The 22,640-nt window shown below is 37.2% G+C and overlaps 1 protein-coding gene and 1 long non-coding RNA gene across 10 annotated transcripts in view; one reads left to right on the top strand and one right to left on the bottom strand.

The window, feature by feature from the left end:
- GALNT13 (polypeptide N-acetylgalactosaminyltransferase 13) overlaps window positions 1-22,640 on the bottom strand; it is a 520,926-nt gene that overhangs the window by 146,484 nt on the left and 351,802 nt on the right. For all 9 annotated transcript variants that reach the window (XM_072751535.1, XM_072751533.1, XM_072751534.1 and 6 more), the window contains one exon: window positions 6,408-6,588. In XM_072751535.1, coding sequence (XP_072607636.1) covers window positions 6,408-6,588 — 181 coding nt within the window. The remainder of the gene's footprint in view (window positions 1-6,407; window positions 6,589-22,640) is intronic.
- Window positions 817-6,514, top strand: LOC140598165 (uncharacterized). The gene is made up of 5 exons (XR_012000284.1): window positions 817-964; window positions 2,076-2,228; window positions 2,871-2,942; window positions 4,922-5,270; window positions 6,382-6,514. It is a non-coding gene; the product is annotated as an uncharacterized lncRNA (long non-coding RNA).

Here is a 22,640-nt window from a genome sequence, read left to right as displayed (position 1 = left end):
TGATTAAATAAGTTTTAATATATCAATGCAATATAATAATATTTAGCTGCAAAGTGGAATGATATAATCCTATGTGAATTATATGTAAAATATTACAGGACATACTACATAGTTAAAGGAAATTAAAATAGTACATATTATATGATTTTACTTACTTAATATATGTATATATGTCTGTATATGTATGCAAATGCATAGGAAAAGGATTTGAAGTACGGACATCAAATGCTTAACAGAGATTTATTTTAGGGAAGGGGGGACAACAGTGGTGATTGAAACATGTATTTTATTTGCCTCTGACAAATACAGTAAGAAAAAGTTGAGCTCAATGAACTAAAAACCAATCAACCAAATACACAAAAAAACTCCCCAGATATAGTTTCTCTATTCACATAGCTTGATGGAGGGAATAAATACTCTAAAAATGCATAAATGCTCCAACACGCGAAAACCATTGGAGTTCTCAGGGAAAGGAACATAAATCTGATCCGTGAATGATGAATGCACGTGGATGATGATAGCACTTTATGCAGAGGTAAACTCATGCATTAACTCATCAAATACTATTAACTCATCAAATACTATTTTAAACATATGCAGAAACCTAAAAGCTGGAGGGAGCATCCTGACTTGTAGTCCCACCCGGTGGCATGGCACGTGGAAAACTAGGACTGAAAACATTTGGAAGAAAGGCCACAAGGCTGGGTGAGTGTCACGTCACACAGGGCTGTGTTGGCCACGTTTCGGGTTTTTGACTTTCTGGTAAATCATTAAAAGGCTGTTAGGTAAGTGAGGGATCAAATGAAATTTAGTTTTAGGAGTGTCCTCCAGCAATATGGTAAAAGTAAGTGAAAAAGTGGGCAAGCTTTGAGGCTGGAGGCCCATCGGGATAATCAGGAGTTTCTCTGGATGCAGATGACTGGAAGAATGAGGGTAACTGAAAGGATTTGAGAAAACTTAGCAGGTACACTAGAAAGGACTTAGAGATTAATTTGATTTTGATGCTTGTGAGTGAGAAAGAGAAATTAAGTAAAATGTAGGTGGTTCACATCAGTAAGTCTTTTGAATCTTGACGGTGTGTCCCCCATGTACTAAGCGCTTAATTTTGTTTTTCATTTAAACTAATTAAATGTGATGTAGACAGTTTTTTCAAGACAAAGGCAGCATCTTTTCTGTGTTTGTATCCCCCCTACCTGGCACATAGTAAAGATCATGGGACTTAATGTGTTTAATGAACCATAGCAAGGAAAAATGGTTGCCTGTCCACTTACCAACAACATTGAGTATAGCTGTCCTCCCTTACTTCCACATTTAGCATTTCATGGTATCAAGCAGATAAGTGAATTACATGTTATTACAATATAGCATATTAAAGTGATTTAAAATTTTCTCATTATTTCATACTTACTCAGTGATACCATGGTTGATTCTGCTGAAAAAGTGTTTATTAAATAATAAAAATACAAAATTCATAGGTTCAATGTACTTTATGTTCAGAATTGCTATACTCATTTCAGATTAACTCATGTTTACCCAACCAAAAACTGATATCCCTGGATTATTAAAAAAAACCAAAACCCTGCATGTTGCACATTTTGTGGGAAACGTTAAAACCTGTGCTTATGGAATCAGCCTGGAACCACATTTTTATGACTTGAAAAAGAAATTAGGCCCTACATTCAAAGTGTTGGTTATTAAATATTGTATCTTTAAAAAAAATCAGCATGTTGAAAGACATTTGTATTTCATAGATAAAAATTGCAGGAGATAGAAATGAATATAGTTCTTAAACTTTAATAATGATCCAAAGATGCTGCTAACAAAGGCTGCCTTTGATGAACTGATTTTTCTAAAGTATTTTTAAAAGGTTAGCAAACAGAGTTAACCTTCAAAATAAGTTCAAGGATTGTGTTTCTAAATGTGTGGTTTCTGTTTATCTGGAATACAGATCAAAACGCTGCGGTATTGCCAAAGGAAAATAAGCTGTTTCCCCAGTTACATTACAAATATCTTTAAAGTCTGCTTTGGGGATCTTTAAATTCTGTTTTCTATTTGCTTTTTCTGTTCAAAACAAGAGCACAAGCTGTCCATTAAGAAAAGGAAGAACAACTGGAGGTTATATAAGGACAGCTGCTTCTACTCACCATGTCAACTGATAAACAGTTAGAAATCTACTGCCCCCAAAAGAAAATCAATATTTATAGAAGAGCCAGCATTTCAAATATATGGTTAGTGTTATGACTACACTCGGCTTTAAAGTTCTTAAGCTTTTTACCTGTGACCACTAGGAAAACATGTTGCCATTTACAGTGGGTTGCTCGTGAAAAGTGGTTTCTGCTTACATCACTTCATTTCAAAGAATTCGCTTGGACAATTGGATTGCCTCAAGCTGAAACAGCAGCCCCATTACTAGTAAAAACTGCCTCAGACTTTAAGAGCCTGCAGGGCTTTAAGAATCAATGATGCTATAGTATTTGCATCCTAAAAAAGGCAGCCAAAAAGCAAACTAAAATGTTGGAAACGTGTTCTTCAACACTATTTCAAAGTATTTCTACTCTTTATTCATCTGTTTGGGAGACATAATTAGACACTGCCAGTTCTATCGATATTGCCAATGGCTAATGAGCACGGGCAAAGACAATTAGGACATAGAGCAAATATTTTGAAAAAAAAATCAGAGAAGGGTAATTCACATACATAGTTACTTATACATCCCATTGTAACTTTAAGCTAATGGGGGGTCATGAGAAAAATAAAAATCAACATGTGTAAAAGTAATCTTGTTTCAAGTTTTTGGGCTCCTGTATTAGGTTGCTCTATTACAGAATGTTATTATCTACCTAAATTGTGTCTGTTTGATTTTATATTAGTCCTGGAAGGGAAGATTGTGTTACTGTGTGCCCCCATAATTATGATGTAATCATCATACCCTGAGAACACAGGTAAGCCAAGGGGACCTTCTTCTGGGATGGCAAACACAGTGGCATGACATCGCAGATATATGAAGGGCACCTTTCATCTCTCTCATATCACTGTGTCCTTAATCAGGGGTTAGATCAGAGAAATGGGGCAAAGGCTCCCAATTTGCTGCAATTCTTGTGAGTTTCCCTGGTATAGAACAGACATCCATAGAGAATTCAGTAGAAAAGAGGAAACATAAGTGGCTTCCTTTTAAAATACGTGCATTCATTTAGTCATTGACTGTTTCTTCTAATTATTTAACACATAGTGTTTCAAGGACTGCAAAGTGACAGGAAAGTTGCTAAACACAGTAACTACAAGTCGTTGGATACAGAGACAAGTAATAAACATAAAACACTATGGTGCATGGTAATAATGGATTGGCCATGATATCAAAACTGCAGAGCATACACTTTTGAGAGAGAAAGAATACCCGGTTTTTTCAGCACAGAGCTCTAGCAGAAACCAAATAATAAAGTAGGTATGGAGTATCTTATGGGGTATATTGAAAGGAAGCAAAGTTGTCAGAATTCATTTTATAAAGGCTCAGTACTTAAAGATCACATTCTGAGCAACTGCGTTAGAGGAGAATAAGATTCCGTGATAGAAGCTCTGGTGTAAAAAGTGAGAGTTCCCTCACAAAAGATGCCCAACCACTTGGGCAAATTAATAGAAAACAGATTGATAGATCATTCAGTCAATAGATACAGATAGATATTAAGAGATTTAAGAGATACATGGAAAAAATATATATATTATTCCCTAGAAAGAATTATAACAATTTTCTTAGCCAGATTAAGGAAGTTCTAGAGAATTACACAGAACTCGATATAAGCTCTTTAGAGTTTTTCATAAAACTCTAAAGTGTGTTGTTTAGAGTGTGTTTAGAGTTTAGGTGTGTTTGTGTGTTTAGAGTTTAGGTGTGTTTGTGTGTGTCTACGTATATTAGAGCAATGGATGTAAGTCTAAGTGCAGATGTGCAGGCATGTAGTCCCCTCTTATCCCCACGCACCAACCATTCTCTTTCCTGTTACTCAAGAAGATGAAAAATAGAATCCCAACAATTCTAGATGATAGCAAAGAATCCATGATTTTAAGAGTATCAGAAACCATCACTAATGACTAAAATTGTTATGCACTCAAAAAATGCTCAACATCATACAAGTCACAGATTCCTGACTTTCCAATACAACCTATTTTATCTATTTTTGGATGCTGTGAAAGCTGCCTAGGGCTAGAATTGTTTTTGGCATCCAACTCTAGTTTCTACTTATTTCCCTTCCTTTTCCACAGAAGCAATTTATTGTTTTGTGTTTTTGGTTTTTCCTGTTTGCCCATACTACAGCAGGCAGGTCCCATGTTCAGCAATGCTGACAGTCTCGGAGACATTTAGAAACATAAATGCCCATTAGGAAATTCCTAGATGTTTTCAAACATATTCCCCAAATGTCCTCTTCCTAGTTTCCAAAATACCTTTCCAGATTTAAATGAGCCCATCTCTTAAGAGCAATAAGCTTCCGAATGATATTTATTGTAATGTAAAAATTACACTTTCCAGAATATACACAGTCCCTGTTGAGCAACATAAAGTCAATAGTTAAACAGTTAGCATGCTTTCCTTTTTACCCTTTAAACTCTAACACTTGTCACTTCATTACTGTTCGAGAAATGGTTCTACCATTTATCTGCCTTTTTCATTCAATGGAAAAATTATACAAAAGACTAACACAGCACTTTTTACAAATAGTATTCATTGTGAGTGGATATAATACACTTGGTTGAAATAATTCTCAATTACTTATATTCCTGAATATGAATTTATATAATCACACATAACACATTTCTTTCTTCATATTTGAGTTTATATATTTCTACAAGTAATGATTTGAATTCAGAAAGTATCACCAAAAGAAAATGAAAAGGTTATATAAATGTCAACGCCTTGCTATGAATTTTACAGGTTCTTGCGGAACTCAACTCTGAGTATCTGGACTGGCTTTCTACTATAAAGAGAAATACTTCTATGCGTGACATAGTTCCTGACAATAGCTCCTTGACATAGAAGAAGCTTGAAAAGTGTGACAAAAATCCTTCTTAATCACACATTTACACATGCATTGCCCTCATTTTTCTTTTGCATAGTAATACTGGATCTTAATAAGAAGGCTTATACTGCTTATTGCCTCTTTATCTACAAAAGAAGAGTTTTTACAGCCTCATCTATACTTTCAAAAACTAGAGCATGCCAGTTAAAAACCAAACTGGTTTTTCCAAACCATGTAATACATTTTAACATAAAAAAAGAGGAGGTGAGCATGAATTTTTGTTCTTGTTCTTCTGGGCTATATAATAATGGCATTGATGAACACATGGCTAAACATAAACTATTGAAATAGAACTTTAAAAATTACTTTATCAATATGGTTGGATCCCATCATATGAATTTATGTTTTGGTCTCTGTCTAAACTTTGAGATCTTGATGGCCCCTGTGTCTTCTCTTTGTTTGTGTCTTCTCATAATGCCTCATTTCCTTAAAACACAATGTAATGTTATCAGAGGTGATTTTTATAAGTAGTATGTTGGAAAAATTCTAGGAAATTATAAAGATCATAGATCATAATCAGAGATCATAATCATAGCACCTGGGTATGGAATTGTCTCACTCATTTTTTTTCTTTTTAAATTCTTTAAAAAAAAATTAAAATTCTTTATTAAAATGTATTTTCCTTTTAAATTCCTTTTAAATGAATTTTTAAAAATAAATAATTTTTATTTTTAAAAATTTAGAAAAGTATAAGGAAAATAATGAAATTACTCCTAGCGCCACCATTCAGAGATAGTCGACCCTTACTTTTATTTTCATATCTACTCTCTGTGACTAAAGTAGGATATTTTATTATCCTATGTTATGATTTTCCACATATCAATGAGTAATTAATTGACTGTGATTTAATATTTTTTAAAAACATAAATTTTAATATCTGCATAATTTACCACCCTATATCTTCAGGAAATCATTTAGTCAGTAGAAAGCATCTCTGTTTAAACATTAACAACATTTCTTACCAACTCAGCCAGGTTTATTTGTGAAACAAGGAAATATAAGATTACTTCTCCTTAAAATTTTTTTCCTTAAATTGAGCTAATACATGTGAATCTCTCTGTGTACTGCTTACTCCACTTTTCTAGCATAAAACTTGTGCCACGAAAGAAACAAAGAAAAAAGAGTATTTAGGCATTTGAGAGAAATGTAGTCTTTCTCACTTTAGATGAAAAATGGCTTAATAGTGCAACTTTCTCAAACACAATTTTGGGCATTACTATGGTGATAAACAACATCTTATTTAAACTAGTCGAAAAGTAGCAATATTTGTAGAAACAAACCTTCAGCATGTTTAAAATTTTATTTTCCCTTGCAGAGGAAAAAGGCGTCAGATTTATTTACCTGGGGATATGATATAGAAGAAATCTTTAAATTCATCCATCCAAACTTCTGCTAGTCTCCTGTTGTTTTTGTTGATGACATGACCAGTGCCACCAGGGAAAGTGTATGGAGTTGCCTTCCGAAAAACGTGACCAACGTGGGAGCAAGTCACAATCTCCAGAGAACCTCCGCATTGCCAAATCTGGGAAAAGGAACAATCGTCATATCACAATCATTGTCAACAATGCAGTGATATTTTCTAACAAGTAACTGAAGCTAACTAAGGCCAAATCTTTAATTGTACATGGTTCAAGCAAACATTAGATAGATACAGAATTTAGAGCTGGTATACTAGCTCGGCAAAACTTTCTAATTTAGAATAGTTTGATAGGTGTAAATACTACAGCATTGGATTTGTGAAACTAAGGTGCATTTTTCATGTGCCTTTATCTACCAAATTTTCAGTTTCTAGTAGTTAACCTCTTCACTACTTAATAGATATTTAGTATCTAAGATCTGCCATGATTTAATGAATTTGCACACGTTAGATGCCATGGTAAAGAACTAAATTTGATTTGGAGAAAAACCAACTATATTCCATTCATCTGCACTTTTTAATGACCATTAATTCTAAGCTGTCCCATGTCCCCTGTGCCTTATAACTTTGGATATGTCATTCTTATTAAAATGTGTTAGGACTCCTTTACGTCTGTACAACATGTATGTATCCTTCAAAATCTGTCTCCTGGTCATTTCTTCTAGGAAGCTATGTGGAAAGGTTTAGTATTTTGTGACTTTTGTACTTTAAACATCCTTTTAAAAAAGATTTATTTTAGAGAAAGAGAGAGCACATGCACAAGCGGGGGTAGGGGAAGAGGGAGAGAATCCTCAAGCAGACTCCCCACTGAGCACAGAGTGCAGTTTGGGGCTGGATCCAATAGCCCATAAGCTCATGACTTGAGCTGAAGCCAATAGTCTAGCACTCGTCCAACCGAGCCACCCAGGTGCTCTTTGAACATCCTTTCATGAAGAATGATTACAGTCTTATAAGCAATTTTTACTTCACTATCTCTCCCTTAAAACTATAAACTCCTAGGAAACATATGTCATACACTGTCCTGGACTTGCTGTGCAGTTGAGGCTAGTTATTTAGTATCCCTAACACATTTATTTCTATAAAATCACATTGTTTAGCCTTAGGTATACTAATAGCATAATGTGTATGTGCATGGTATATATAGATATCCAGATATATGACACATGCCTGCATATGTTTATTACATACATGTAACACATTGCTTTTGTGCCACATGTTATTTATCCCAATAAACAAGAGCCATAGTTATCAGTATATGTAATTGGATTTTATACTGTACCTAATATTGTTCTTATTTTAAGGAGAGTTGCTTATTTTGAAAGATAAAGTTTTCCCCAACTGGCCTCTTAAGCAATACTCATCTTAGAAGATGGTTGTCCTTGGGCTTGGGTAGCAGTAAGACACGTTCATTTATTCCAGAAGGTGGGAGATGCCAAATAACAAATTGTTTTCATCAACACTGGCTTGTGCATTACCTCTGCTATCCTTTCTTTCTCATTTTCCAGTTGTTTAAGCAGCATAATACTAAGAGTAAAGAAATTTCAACCTAACACTAAAATGTAAGTATAAAATATAAATGAAATATAAAATAATATAATTCGCTATGCCCTCAAAAGACAGGATAGAGCATTCTTAAATAATTAAAGTTTTTAACTGGTAATTCTGTCATCTTTGTAGCATTAAATCTATAAAGTGTCTTGGAATTAAGCAATCTTTGCATTCTTCCGTCCCATTATGAGGGAGGAAGTTGATCCTTCTCCTATCAAAGATAAATCAATACTTGTATGTCAGCTAGACCATATGCTTAAGTCTGTCTTAGAACGTCACTGGTCTAGTTCACCCCTGGATTTCCTCCAGAAACATCAATAATTTTGCTCATTACTAGATTATGTTTACCTTCACATAACATCTCATTAATCTCCTATCTTTAAAACAGATTTAAAAAATAAACAGTGAAAAGGTTACACACACAACAAAAGTCCTTCCCTTGGTCCACATTCTCTTGGTTCAAAGTATCTCATTCTCTGTTTCCCTTCAATGTAAATTAACATAAAATTTTAATGGATACATGTTGTTTGCCTTCCAAATTTTCATCCACATTCCTACTCATAGTGAAATGCTGTTTATTTTGGTAGCTCCTCCAAAATTGCCATGTTGAAAAACACAAATTTTTCCTTTAATGAATATCTAGTGGACTTCCTTTCTTGGATTGTCCTGCTTTTCCTCCCTCCCAGTACTCACTGTTTATATGTTTTTCACTCTAAATTTATATTTAAATGTTAGCTTCTACCTTCCTTTATTCATTCTCCTGATGGTCTTATTCACTCCTGTCATTTTACATAGGATCTGAATACTCAACCTCAACAGTGACATCTCAACCCAAGCCTCTCCTCTGGGATCCAGACTGTGTATTCAAACATCAACTTGGTATCTGCTCTCACATGTCTCAGACGCACCTGAATAAACAAGTCTGAAGTGGAACTGTTAGTTCATCCCTGCCCTATCAGCCAGGTTTTACCTTTTTAGTCCTTTTAATCATCAATAATTGGTGCCACCACTAACTCAGGTGGTCAAACAAACATACAAACAAATGAAAACAACAAGAAAACCCAAAACCTCAAAACCATAAAACAACAACAACAACAAAAAGAAGGAAAAATGAAAAAGTAAACAGAAGCTCCTCCCCCTTGGTCTTGGTAAACCCTAGAGGTCATTATTAACTTTTTTTTTCATAACTTATATTCAATCTGTTAACAAATCCTGCCTTTGCTATCTATAAAATTAATAATTCTCTATATATCCGTCTGTCTCCGTCTGTCCACCACCATCCTTGTCTGTCCACCAACATCTCTTGTGCTTTAATTGCAGTAGACTCTTAATTTCTTGCTGCTCTCACTGTTGCTCTCCTATAATTTGTTTTGAACTGAGAAAGCACAGTGGTCTTTAAAAAAAGTAATCATTTCATTTTACTTCCATGTTTAAATACTTCCATGGTTTCTTACTGAACTGGGAATATAAACCAAATCCTTCAGCAGGGCCTCGCAGGCCCTATGCGATGCTCTCCCCGTCAGCACTGGGGATATTGGCCCTCTGCCATTGCCTGGAATAACAGATCACATACTCTCACACAACGAAGCCTCCACACGTGCTTTCCTACACCTGGAATAGACTATCGACTATCGGACTGCCTCTGTCCCATACTTCTCATCTTGGCCAAAGCATCCCTGCATCACAGAGCTCTTCCCTAATTTCCATATTTAAAGGGCCCGTCTCCAATTGTTTTCTGAATTAGCACCTTATTTATTTCCCTCTTTGCTTATCACAATGTGTAGTCTATTTATTTGTTTGGCTGTGCACTCCCCGCACTAGAACACAGACTTTAAAAGGGCAACGGAGCAATCTGGTCATTGTTTACCCCTACCCCCCACCTGCAGCCAAGCCCGGTGCTGCTTACACAGGAGATGTCACTGCATGTTGGTTGAATGGAAACATGAGTAACTCAAAATTAACTACCAAGATTAATATTTAAAAAAGCATCCGTGGCAGAATGATGAGATTTAAACAGACATATTTTGAAGGTGTTTTAAACAGCATTATGAAGGAGATATTTTTGGTATCAGATTAAGCAGAGTAGTCTTATTCCACATGCTCTGGGAATTGAGGAAGCTCTTTGGAGGTCACAACACAACAAAATACACATTAGAAATGGTTGGTGACTTGTGACAAACAAGTTGCTAAATAATACAATCTCAATTTTTAATGTTACTAAAGTAACCATTTAGGCCAATTCACATTATCACTCTCTTAAAAACATGATTTAGTAAAGACTCAGGTATTTGTGCTGTGACCGCCGTTCAGCAAGGAGCCCCAAATTCAGAAGAAATAGCACATGGTGTGTTTCACTGGGGAGGGAATTTCAGATATTCTCTAAATTGTGCAGCGTCCACAGCAGGGTTCCTCCTCCTCTGCAGATGAGGCACGAAGGAAGAGCTGCTCTCCTGCTTCACCCAGCTCAGGTGGGGGAGCCACAGAAGTGAAGGAGATGCTGGCATTTCACTCCCTGTTGGATAATTGCCAAGCGGTAAAATCATCAGGCTGTGCTGGTGTTGCCACCAGTACACAGCCGAATGTAATGAGTGAGATCATGGAAAAGCCACAACTGTAAGGAAAACCCTGATTCTAGTAAACCAGGAAACACTCCTCTCCTGGAGAATCCTGAAGGTGGGCTGGGGGGGTGGGGTGGGGGTATTGCCCAGCACATCGCAGCACAATTGGTAGAGGTCCAGTGACGTAGTAATCCTGGTAAGGGACAGTCTTTGGAGACAACTGGCCAAGACTTTTGTGTTCCCCCAACTCTCCAGACCATGGAATACAGAAGAGGGAAAATGAGCTGTGAGACAGCAAGATGGTGGATAAGCAAGATGTTAACATTGAGAAGGCAGTTGCAGGCCATACAGAGTGAGGGAGAGACTAAGATTTAAACTCTCTGCCGAAAAGCTCTTGGATAACACAGGCGATAGAAGGTGAAGCTGAGAACACATATGAGGAAACAATGAAACTGCATAGAAGACTCGTGGATGAAGGCCAATAGAACCAAGGGCGACCAAGGGAGCCAGCAGCAGGCGGCCATCGGAGAACATTCAATCAGGCAGGGCCTGACATTTCTGTAGCCCTCCTATTTGACATACCCTGAGCGAGTGGGACCCCAGAAGACCCTGCCTTCCCCCTTCCAAGTGCTTCTGTCAGCATGCGCCTGGGGAGAGGAGAGAATTTGAGGCATATACTGCTTATGAAGCCAAAGCTTTAAACTGAATGTTACTAGTATTTTTAATAACTGAAAGTGGCTAGAAAGCTATTGAGTATATCCTCAGTGACATCAGGATTGGAAGGGAATATTCCTCACAGCATTATACAATGATTAGAGGGAAAAAATCATTTTAATTGTGCTTCTTTAAATTTAGCCTGCACAATAAACCCTGTCACATACCAACCAGTGACTGACAGCTGGCTTCTGAGTTCACAATCTGCCTTTTTGCAAATACGGATTACCACTGTGGTTAGGTAAGTGAAGTCACTTTACTTCCACTCTGTCACTTCTTGGCATTACCCTGGTTTGTAGGCTTCTGGGTTCTTTGTCCCAAATATGTTCACAGAAAGAAGAAGGAAATCTACTTTGAAAATATTCAAAAATTAAGTTCCAGTGGTCTGTCTCCTTTCCCACCTACCAGGCAAAGGTAAGGGGATATGCAAGTGCTGATTTTTGATTACCATGCTAACCTGCAATAGGACTTAGTGTGCACGAGGACAGGCCTAATGCAGTAATGGCTGTTGACTTACAAGACAGAAAGCAGACTTGGCCCTGACTTTGCTCCCCACAGAGGGAGGCAATTCTTACGTGTATTTGGGAGAGGTGACACAGGTAGAGGTGACTGTTCCGTGACTCAGTATCTCTTGGTTGAGGCTTTGCTTGTGAGCCACAGACTATTGAATAGAATGGAATAAAGTAAGTACCTCTCCCATCGCCTTCAGTGCTCATAGAACGTGTGGATTAACAGTCTTATTGCGCTTCCCAGGTAAGGCCTCTCCTCAACATTTGCACGAAAATGAAAAGATTGAGATAGGGATGCATAACATCACTCGTTAATTAGGCTGATATCTGGTCGTAATAAGACCCAGTTAGTTAATACAAAAACAAAACATTTAGTTGATTAGATGTTGACCAAATGGTTACCCTGTACTCAGTAGACACCCCAGTAATGTGAAATAATTCAGACATAAAGAGTTTACAGAAAACTATATGGTTAAGTACTAAAGCGGGAATAACTCAAACTGAGTAGGGACCCCAATAATTACCACGATAATTTTCTGTAGCATATTCTCAATAAATATTTCAGAAAAATGGAAGAAAGGAAGCAAAGAAAAAAAGAAGGAAGAATATGACAGTCATTAAAAAGCTGGGCTTGGAAATAAGGGAGTATAGTTCCTCCAGCGGTTCTGTCGCTTACTGTCTGCGCATACTCGTGAAGCTTATTCAGGTCTTCAAGACTTTAACTTTTCCTCTGAAAAATAGAGATATAACACCTACTTCCTAAGACCCTAAAAAGATAGTGTATATCAAGCTTTGTGCCTGACACCTCATATGGGACGAAGCAAAAGGTTATCTGCATATTACTTAACTTTTATCGTTGTTTTTGAGGGAAACCAACACCTGTAGTGAATGGACCTATTGTTGCCTCTTAAAAAATACTTTGTTTAAACCTTGGTAAGTTTTGCCTCTTATTGGAATTGCAATATTAACATCCAGGGGTTTAGGTACAGTGCAGAGTTTAAAAGAATAACCAATTAGTTTCCAATTAGAACACTACATTTTGTTCTCTGAAATTATTTTACAGTGTCTGAAAAAACAGCAGAAACTGAATAAAACATGAGGTTTCATCCACATGAGCATGTGATGTCCGGATTACTTTGAATCTCGGAGCATATCTGATGGTTACTTTCCAGGCTTCCTATGGATTAGTATTTGCACGTTGTATCTCTCTCAAGTAAATTTGACCATGGACGAAATACAAACTGTCCTTTTATCCACAGAGGATTGAAGCTAGCCAGTCACTTGTTTGCTTTCCCAGATATTTTTATGAGAGTCTTTTGGTGATAGAAAAGGTTATTAATCAAAATGCAAAATGCCCATTGCTCATTTGACTATCTGCTTGATTTTCTTCCCCCAGCTAGAAGACAATTAACGAACATCCATTATCCTTTTCATATTTTTTGGCACCTACATCAGTGACATTTTAATTAAGGTTCATAAACTTCATGAGCTCCAACTCTGCAATCTCAGTTCTAGTGCTACTATTTCTAATTTTACAGCTGTTGTGCCAAATTCATGCAGCTGCTTGTTTTTATACTAATCTTTATCCCCCCACTGCCAGCCCACACACAGGCTATCTCTGGCACAAAGTCACTGTTTAATATGGCCTTAGTAACAGCAACAACAACGTACCATAGAGGCCGTGCGGCACCACGGCTGGGAGAGTGTAGACGCGAGCTCCTGAGGTCATATCCTAGCTCCGCCACTTACCAGCAGGGTGAACTTGGTGACTTTGTCTTTCTGGGCTTCATGTTTTGGGTAATAACATGAGACCGACAGAGTAGACCTCAGAGGGTTGTTGTGAGGTTGTGGTGAGAGCAGTGCTCATAAAGATACTTTGCCTTTATGTGAAAAATGAATCAAGATGGAGTAAATGGGAAAGATTTATTGAAGAGGCTGCCCCAATAATCTAGGAAAGTGAAGAAAAGGACTTGGATCAGAGTGATGGGATTGGAAATAGAGAAATGTATTAACTTGATATGATTTGGGGAATGAAGACTAAAAATTAATGTATGTGCTTTCCCTTATTCATGTTTTCCCTATCAAGCCCAACATACATTTTCTTCTGGGGTGGACAGTTCTTAACTGTGCCAGCTTTCATGGATCTCAGTTTCTACTGACTCACAGCAGCCACCACTTACAACCTCACTCTACGCAGCTCTCAATTCTCTATAGAGTGTCATCTTGTAAAAAGTTCTTGTGTGCGTGCGTGCCCATGTTTGTATATATATCTATGTGCATGTATATTTAGGTATATGTATATATCCTATTTACATATATCAATCATTTCCCCAACCACATTATTATCTCTGAGAAGAGCATCACATGTTTCACTTTGTGAAATTGAATATCATCATCACATGAAATTAAAATTTACTTTGTAAAATTGAATTTCATCATCATATGTTTTACTTTACAAAATTGGCCTAATTCGCATATAGCAAAAAAAAAAAAAAATCAGAACTTAAATACACCATTTAATCAGGGTTTGCAAGGTTTAAAAAATGTATAGCTGATCTTGGTGCTCAGTACATATTGGCTGACTTACTGATTTATTATTATTGATACAGGGAAATCTGGAAAATTACACAGCATACAGAAAATGTATCTACCATAAGATGGAATTAGAAACAAAAGGGAAAACTGAAACAAGAAAATGATTACTCAGTTTTCACAGTATTTCATTCTGTTTATTGTTTGTGTCAAATAACCCATCTCAGCACTTTAATTCTCCACTTTGTTTATACACATTCAAGTAGACTGATGACAAATCCTTTAATTCTTACAACTGAAACAAAGTCTAAAAGAGACTTCATTGAGATGGTGCAGGCACTGTGATTCTTGATAGGCTGGCACAATCACAAGGGACGAAGTCACTAAAGGGAACAGGTATAAGGGGTTCAGTAGGCATTTTCTATTTATTCTTGTTATGAAATTTGCCAATTATTCCTCACAGTCGTTTTGATTGAGGGAAAGTCTTCTTTAATTAGTTGGCTTGACTTGACCTCATTTTCACTTCACAGTGTAACTGGGGAGATTCATGTGATCTGGAAGGGGAATCTAGAGCTGGGGTCACATCCTGATATCGTAACATCTCAAGATAAAGACTCTCATACAGCAAGCTGCTGTGGCCTGTAAGTGTGTGCCTGGGTTGCAAGAAATCACAGAGAGCCTGCCCAAACAATGCATCCAGTACTTGGTAATTTAATTCTTAAAACAAAAATCATTATTTAATGGAAAAGAAAAAGCACTAGATTTAATATCGGAAAACTATTCTTGAAATAAACACAAACTGAAAGTAAAATTTGGAGTAAGTCACTTAGTCTTTTTTTTTTTTTTTTTTTTTTACAAGATTTTATTTATTTGAGAGAGAGCACAAGAAGGTGAAGGGCAGAGGGAGAAACAGATGTCCTGCTGGGCAGGGCACTGGATGTGGGGCTCAATCCCAGGACTCTAGGATCGTGATCTGAGCTGAAGGCAGATGCTTAACTGATTGAGCCACCCAGGTGTCCAATAAGTCACTTAATCTTGAGAGTCCTCATAAAATTCATATGTAAAAGAAGAGAAATTGAGGTTGATAATAGCTAAATTTTCTTCCAGATTTCTAGGATTCAGATTGATCTCTTTATATGGGACATAGAACCACTTTTAAGAATCAGTTTTTTAGATAGGAATGATACACCTCTCTCCAAATTTTAATCAACATTAGGCAAGCTGACTTGGCTTTAGCTGTATTAGGACATGTTGTGTAGATATTATTCTCTGATCATGAGAAAGTATGAAAGAGATAACACTGTAAAACTTATGAGGCAATCAATGTGGGGTTATTCCCCCTCAGATTTGGGAGTTTCCTATTTTAGAAAGTTAGCAAATACTATAAAAATCAGGGAGGGGCACACCTGGGTGGCTCAATGGTTGAGCATCTGCCTTTGGCTCAGGTCATGTTCGGGGGTCCTGGGATTGAGTCCCACTCAGGCTGTCTGCTTCTCCCTCTGACTGTGTCTCTGACTCTCTGTGTTTCTCATGAATAAATAAAATCTTTAAAAAAAAAATCAGGGAAATAACAAAACTACTCTTGTTCTCTCAGTGAATGAGGATTTTTCAGGAAATCAACATATATTCAAGTAATCTAAGGATCTTCTTTTCATATTGGCATGAAATACAGACAAATCTGAGTCAAACTTACACTATGTCATATCCCACCAATTTGCTACTGAATTTTCCAGTTATCAGGTACTTTCCCTTTCAAAGTACTTATTATCCTTGGGCATCTTGAATCTGTGATCTTTTTGTTTTTCAAGGTTTTATGTATTTGAGAGACAGAGAGAAAGCAGCGGGAGGGGTGGAGGGAGAAGCAGGCTCCCCGTGGCAAGCCTGATATGGGCCTGGATCCCAGGACCCCAGGATCACGACCTGAGCCAAAGGCAGATGCTCAACCACTGAGCCACCCAGGTGCCCCATGATCTCTTTTCAACTTAGAAATGAATTTCCTGAAAGCCCTAAGTTCAAAATGGACCCTTTCATACCCACTCACTTTCTACAAGACCTAACACATTAATTCTGAAATAAATGTCTTTAAGGAAAGTGTCCCAACCCATCTTTATCCTTTTGCTTTGCCGAAGACCTACCAAATGACTTGGGAATTACTGGTGGCAGGGAAGGGGACATGGGTACAAGGAAGGCAGAGGAAAAGAAGATAGAGCAGAAGAATAGATAGGGGTGCCACACTGGGTGTGGTTTGAAGTGGGGGGTCTGTTTTGAAATGGAGCTAAGGGAGTGTGCATAGGAGCCGGCATATGTGAGGCAGTAGGGTCACAGACACGGTCTTTTTACCTCCTCTCCCACTGTCCTCAGATCCAAGCACCTGTCCCCAGCAGTCAACACGCGTAGTGGAGACACCGCCAGTTCAGAGGCACCAACACTTTACAGTGTACATTCTACTACCTATCACTTTTGGCCTCTCAATGACTTTCTTTGTCTTGGAGCTTTCTGACCTTCAGAATTACCACACATTATAGCTACTGTATTTCTTGGTGTCAGGAGACTTGTTACTTGTCATTATTCCACATCTTATCAGGACTGCTGATATTGAGGAAATTCCCAATTCTCCTTTAGATCCTGATTGTGTTAAGGCAAACCTTCCATCTTCTGCCTAAATGACATGTATGGGTATAGCAGGCAAGAAATGAAAAACATAAAGCAGCCTACCGGATATTGCAAATCCTACGTAATATAAGGTGGTTCTGGTTAAGAAAAGTAGTGTCTAGCTTTTCATATTTACAAAAAAAAGTACTGCTTTTTATATTAGTATAGATTGGTGCAAGCAGATAATTCATAAAAAAGAGCGGAAGTAATATGAGAAGCGGTCATACTTTTTCAGCTTTCAATGATCAATGATTTTAAAGCGTGATAAAAACTAGAGGTTTTGGAAGTATTTTCAGAGAATTTTAGGGGGAAATTGACTAAGACAACAGTAGAATTAGTGGAATCTGTGCTTTCCTCATTGTACAGTTAACCCTATCAATAAATCTTGGATGTGAAAAAAACTGTATGTAGATGTGATTTTTGAGAACTAGATGGAAAAGGTCTGTGACTTACTAAATGATGTCTGGGCCAGGTATTTTGCCTCCTACACTGGTGCGCTCCCGGGTCTGATGATCCGACCGCCTGTCCCATCCCAGGAGCATCTGCTGCTTCAAGCCGCAGAGCAGCTCCCACAGCTGCGGGTGCGGCCCTGAATTCGAGCCAGAACAGTTCTGAGTGGGAGCAGACAGACCACCTGGGGGCCCAGCTGCCCTGGGTCACGGCGTCCCCTGCCTCTTACAGATGCCAGAGATCCGTAAAGAGCAGGCGGATGGGGTAAGGGAAGAAAACCTGGTACCTCAGAAGGAGGCCCTGCAGTCACCCGCTCCCGCTCTCCGTCTGTCAAGGGTCTACCTTGGGACTGGGCCCGAGGCATTTTATGGTTAAATGAAATTTCCTTTGCAAATTGTAAAGTGGTCAAATGCGTTTCAAATGTAAGGCCCCGGAATAAAGTTGAGAGGAAGAAATGACCTCTCCCCTCTCCAGCATTTTTCTCAGGCCCGAGGACATCCTGGCCACCAAGTGTGTGTCCAGCACCGTGCGGGCCTCCGGCCTCGAGGAGCTCACAGCCCAGTCCAGGGGGCACCGTTGGTACTGGGCACGGTACCCTGCACTCATCACCTTGCATTTGACAGTTGAAGAGCAGCCTTCAAGGACTGGTTTCAGAGGTACTTATCCTAACACTAATCCCTTCATGGGCAGAATTTTCTTTTCCTAGTTTTTAGTCAGCTAGAGACTAAAGAGGTTCTTGTCAAGAACCTGAGACATTTTTATCGGAAGCTATAAGTTTTGCTTCAGATAAATACCTTCCCTAGGGAGCCCATATAAAGCTCTAACGCTATCAATGGAAAACTATGATTCCTTTCCAAAAAACCATCTGACAGGCATGTTTTTTTTTTTTTGTTTTTTTGCTATAAAATGCTTAGTGAGATAAATGTGAAACATAACAACATCCATATTGATGTCACCTCCAGCACTCATTACAAATACCCATAAGACCCACTGTGAAGGAAAATAATACTCTACTTTGACAGTTTTTGATCTTTTAAAATAAATTGGTAGTAGTCAATATACGCTATAACATACTTTTAAAAAAAGTGAAGAAATAACCATGAAAATAGCTACATTTAGCATGTTACTTTGCTCACTTAGTCACAAACAAGGAGAGTGCAGTGTAAAGTTTATTTGTCCAGATACGATGCGCAAGCACAGCGAAGAGAAGTTCTGGTCTCTGTTTTGTTAGAACTGTAAGATGTCATTCTCGTGACATTTAGAGGTCGTTTAACAGAGAACACCAATCCTGGTTCAAATGCCTGCTAAAGGTGTGCTTCATCCAAAATTTGCTCTTCTTATCAAACCTGGATATCAGGACCACCCTCTCTGTGGAGAATTTCCGGCCTTCTACTTCTTTGCCTTTAGGAACAGCTGACTGACTTTCTATGCATTTCTACCTTGAAAACATCTCGTGTTGCCTTAGTTGCTTTAGGAAAACAAGTCAGCTCGTCTCTCCAAAGTTAACCCCTGCCCTTGGGATCTTGAACTCAGAATAGAGGAGGACTAGTCTTGGAGCAGAGGATGTGGGGTTGATGTTCAGCCCTGCCGATTTCTAGCCACATGACCACATGACTTAGTTTCTTTGAACCTCAAAACCATTATTTAGAGAATAAGACAGTGATGACCACTCACTACAGTGTTCTGGTGAGGACACAGGAAAATGATGAACATAAAACTGGTACAAACTAGAAAGTGTTGCACAGAAATCCCTTAGTATCTTTAAGATTCTTTCAATACCTGTAAGTATTTTTCTTAATTGTGCCTTCCTCTTTATTTTTAAATATCACCTACTTTTTCGAATCCTTCCTATCAGCTTACATTTTATCTTACCCCCACATGACAAAATAAAGGAATAGCAAATATAAGACAATCAATGTGATCATATTTACGCTTTAAGTTACTATGTGTTTTCTACTTGCTGGGCAACTTCTTAAAAGAGTTTTTTTTTTTTTTTCCTCTACATATCTTCACAATCCAATTTTCTTCACATCTTATATTCTAGTATCTTGATTCTATCATCTGCAACTGCTCATGAAGCTTTTTATGAGCTTTCATTATTCTTTCTTCTCTGTAGCATTTGACACTGTTGACAATCACCATAACTTTCTAAGTTTTCGTGATATATATTTGCTCTTCTCTGACAGTCTTGACTTAGCATTCAGTTTCCCTTTTTTTCTCCCACCCCTAAATGTAGGTGCTACCTAAGGACATGCCTTCCTATTCTGCTCTCCCTATTTTCTTTCTTGGCAAACTCATTGATTCTCACATGCTCATTTAATTATAAATTCTGTAAAGCTAACTCTCAAATCTGTCACCTTCTCTATACTTTGCCTCAACATTGCAACACATTTCCAACTTCTTCAGGTATGTCTTTAACTTCCTATGACCTTAAAGAACCAGGAATTTCTTCTCTGTTCTCCAACTATGAAAAGAAATCTTATAGTTCCTAATGTCTTCTCTAGCAGGGTCAGGGAAATGATCAAGGAGCATGAGCTTTACATCAGTCCTAATCGCTATCCAGATACATCATTGTAGAAATTGTGTGGGACACTTTGCCCTTGAACAATTTATTTATATTTCCTTATCTCAATTAAAGAATTGTAGAAGGTATGATAATTGGTCAAACCCCAGTAGCTTTGTTTGACTGGTTTAAAGTATAGAATATAAAATTAGCTGGCCAGTTAAAACCCAGAATTTAAATATAAACACGAAGAATTTGGCTGGCCAATTAGATAGAGAAAAAATAAAAAATTGGAATTGCATATTGCTGGACTATGAAGTAATTAAATGAATAGAAAAATGTAGTCAAACATTTGATAATGGAATGTTCATGAAGAAATATATTTTAGTATTTACACACAGCATGATGGTGTAGAGAAGAGCTAAGAATTCTACACCAAAATTTTGATTTCAATTTTACCCTGTTCACAGTGTAAACCAGATTATAAAGGCTAAGGATTTTTAATTCATCAGGTTTGAATTTTTGCAGATGTAGTAAGACTGTTAATTTGGATTTAGTTTTAAGGATAATTTAAAAAATCTACAAGTACAAAATAAAATAAAATAAAAACTTAATAAAATTTAAAAAGATCTACAATTACCTTTTAAACGATACTTAAAAGCCCATTTTATTGATACTTAATACCCAAATTCTGAACAGTTGGATCTAAGTATTCCCTCCACATTATTTCACACCTTCAAAAGAATCATTCCTAGTATCTAGAATGTTATTGCTGAAATCAGTCAGCCTTATTTAAATAAGTGTCATAATTGCTTTCCTTTTTTAACTACATTTCTGGTTGACTAGAACAACAGTAAAACGATTGGTAGTCATGTACTTAAGACAGACATCACTAAGTGTGACAGTATAATCATAGCTTAAGATGTTGCACATTTATTGCAATAGTTACCATAGAGATTTAAATTTAGCTCTTTAATAAAAATTGCATGAATTCAAGTTTGAATGCATTAATTATGGCTAGTAAGGTGCACGAGGTTTCCCAACTGAATGCATATATATAGAAACAGCAGTTTTGGAATTATGTCCTAGAAATCTTTAAGGGATCAAATACTGGCATATAAAAATAATTGCTTCAATTTCATGAGTTTTTAGTGAATACTTCATTAATTCTGTCACTTGAACCCTAGTTCTGAAAAATACATATTTTATAATTTAGTTATATGTTATTCATGTAATTTTCAAGTGGGAAAATACAAGGTGGGGAGACCAGACATTCTAGCCTAAACTTATGTATGGCTCAAAGCACAAGGGAGACCCACGGGACTATAGATCTGAGAGCTTGGGATATTTGTGATCCTGTAGACTTGGAATGCAAGAATGCAGCTCACCATTTCATAGTTGCCTAAGGCATATTCCCCCCCCCCCCCCCCCCCCCGAGAAATAGAGAGTGCATAAGTGGGGGTAGGGGGATGAGGGGGTAGGACACAGGGAGAGGGAGAAAGAATCTTTTTTTTTTTAACCTATTTACTTATGTTTAAATTCAATTAATTAACATATAGTGTATTATTAGTTTCAGAGGTAGAGGTCAGTGATTCATCAGTCTTATATAACACCCAGTGCTCATCACGTCACATTCCCTCCTTACTGTCCATCACCCAGTTACCCCATCCTCCCACTCCCCTCCCCTTCATCAGCCTTCCTTGTTTTCTATGATTAAGAGAGAATCTTAAGCAGGCTTATGCCCAGCACTGACTCAGATCTCAGGACCCTGAGATCATGACCTAAGCTGAAATCAGGAGTAAAGATGCTTAACCCCCTGAGCCATCCAGGTGCTTCAGGTTTTTTGTATTTACCTTATCCTGCATTATGCTCTACCCTGAATGTTCCCTACTTAAATAAATCCTTGGGCAGCTGGATTCTCCTTATCAATTGGTCTTAACTAAAATACTTCCTTAGAGGTCTTCCCTGAACACTCTAAGGTAATGCAGGGCTCTGCTCCTCATTTTATTTTATTCAATGTGCTTGTCTTTATCTGAAATTAGTGGGCTAATTTGCTTTACTCATTTATTGTCTACCATATACCTCTAGCATAAGATTATAAAATTAAATTACTATTAGTACATTTTCTGAACTAAGTTTACAAAGTTTATTTGAATTTAATGTCAGATTTATTCCATTTAATCAAGCCAATATATATCAATGATCCTTAAAAAATTTAAAATTTCAATACTAAAAATGTTTTTTAGAAGTTACTTCAACTTGCCCTTTCCATAAAGAAAAAAATAGAGCCTTAATTTGGAAAATAAATATTTCAAAGTTAATTCACAGCAGCACATATTTAGACACAAAAAGAAAGCTAAATATTTCATCATCAGAATATTTTAGATGCCCTTCAAATATAAATCAGTAGGATAAGTGCTTGTTTCTCAGCACCATTTTCTATGATCAAGTACACTTAACGGGAGGTGTTAGTAAAATCTGGCCATAACAGAAGGTGTCAAACTTTTCTGTGCAATAATCTGAGCACATTAACATTCTTCATATAGCTGTTTTTATTGCCCTAAATTTAAACAGTTAAGTTCTTTCATATTTAGGATCAGAAGGATCATAAATATTTTTATAGTAAATGTGGGTGTGTGTGAGATATTTGTGTGTATTAGCAGAGAAGGATGAGAAAACAGTCACAGAGTT

The sequence above is a fragment of the Vulpes vulpes genome, chromosome 3 (assembly GCF_048418805.1).
Source record: "Vulpes vulpes isolate BD-2025 chromosome 3, VulVul3, whole genome shotgun sequence".
Taxonomy (NCBI): domain Eukaryota; kingdom Metazoa; phylum Chordata; class Mammalia; order Carnivora; family Canidae; genus Vulpes; species Vulpes vulpes.
Note: the sequence above shows the minus strand (reverse complement) of the source record. Positions and strands in the feature narration are given on the sequence as shown.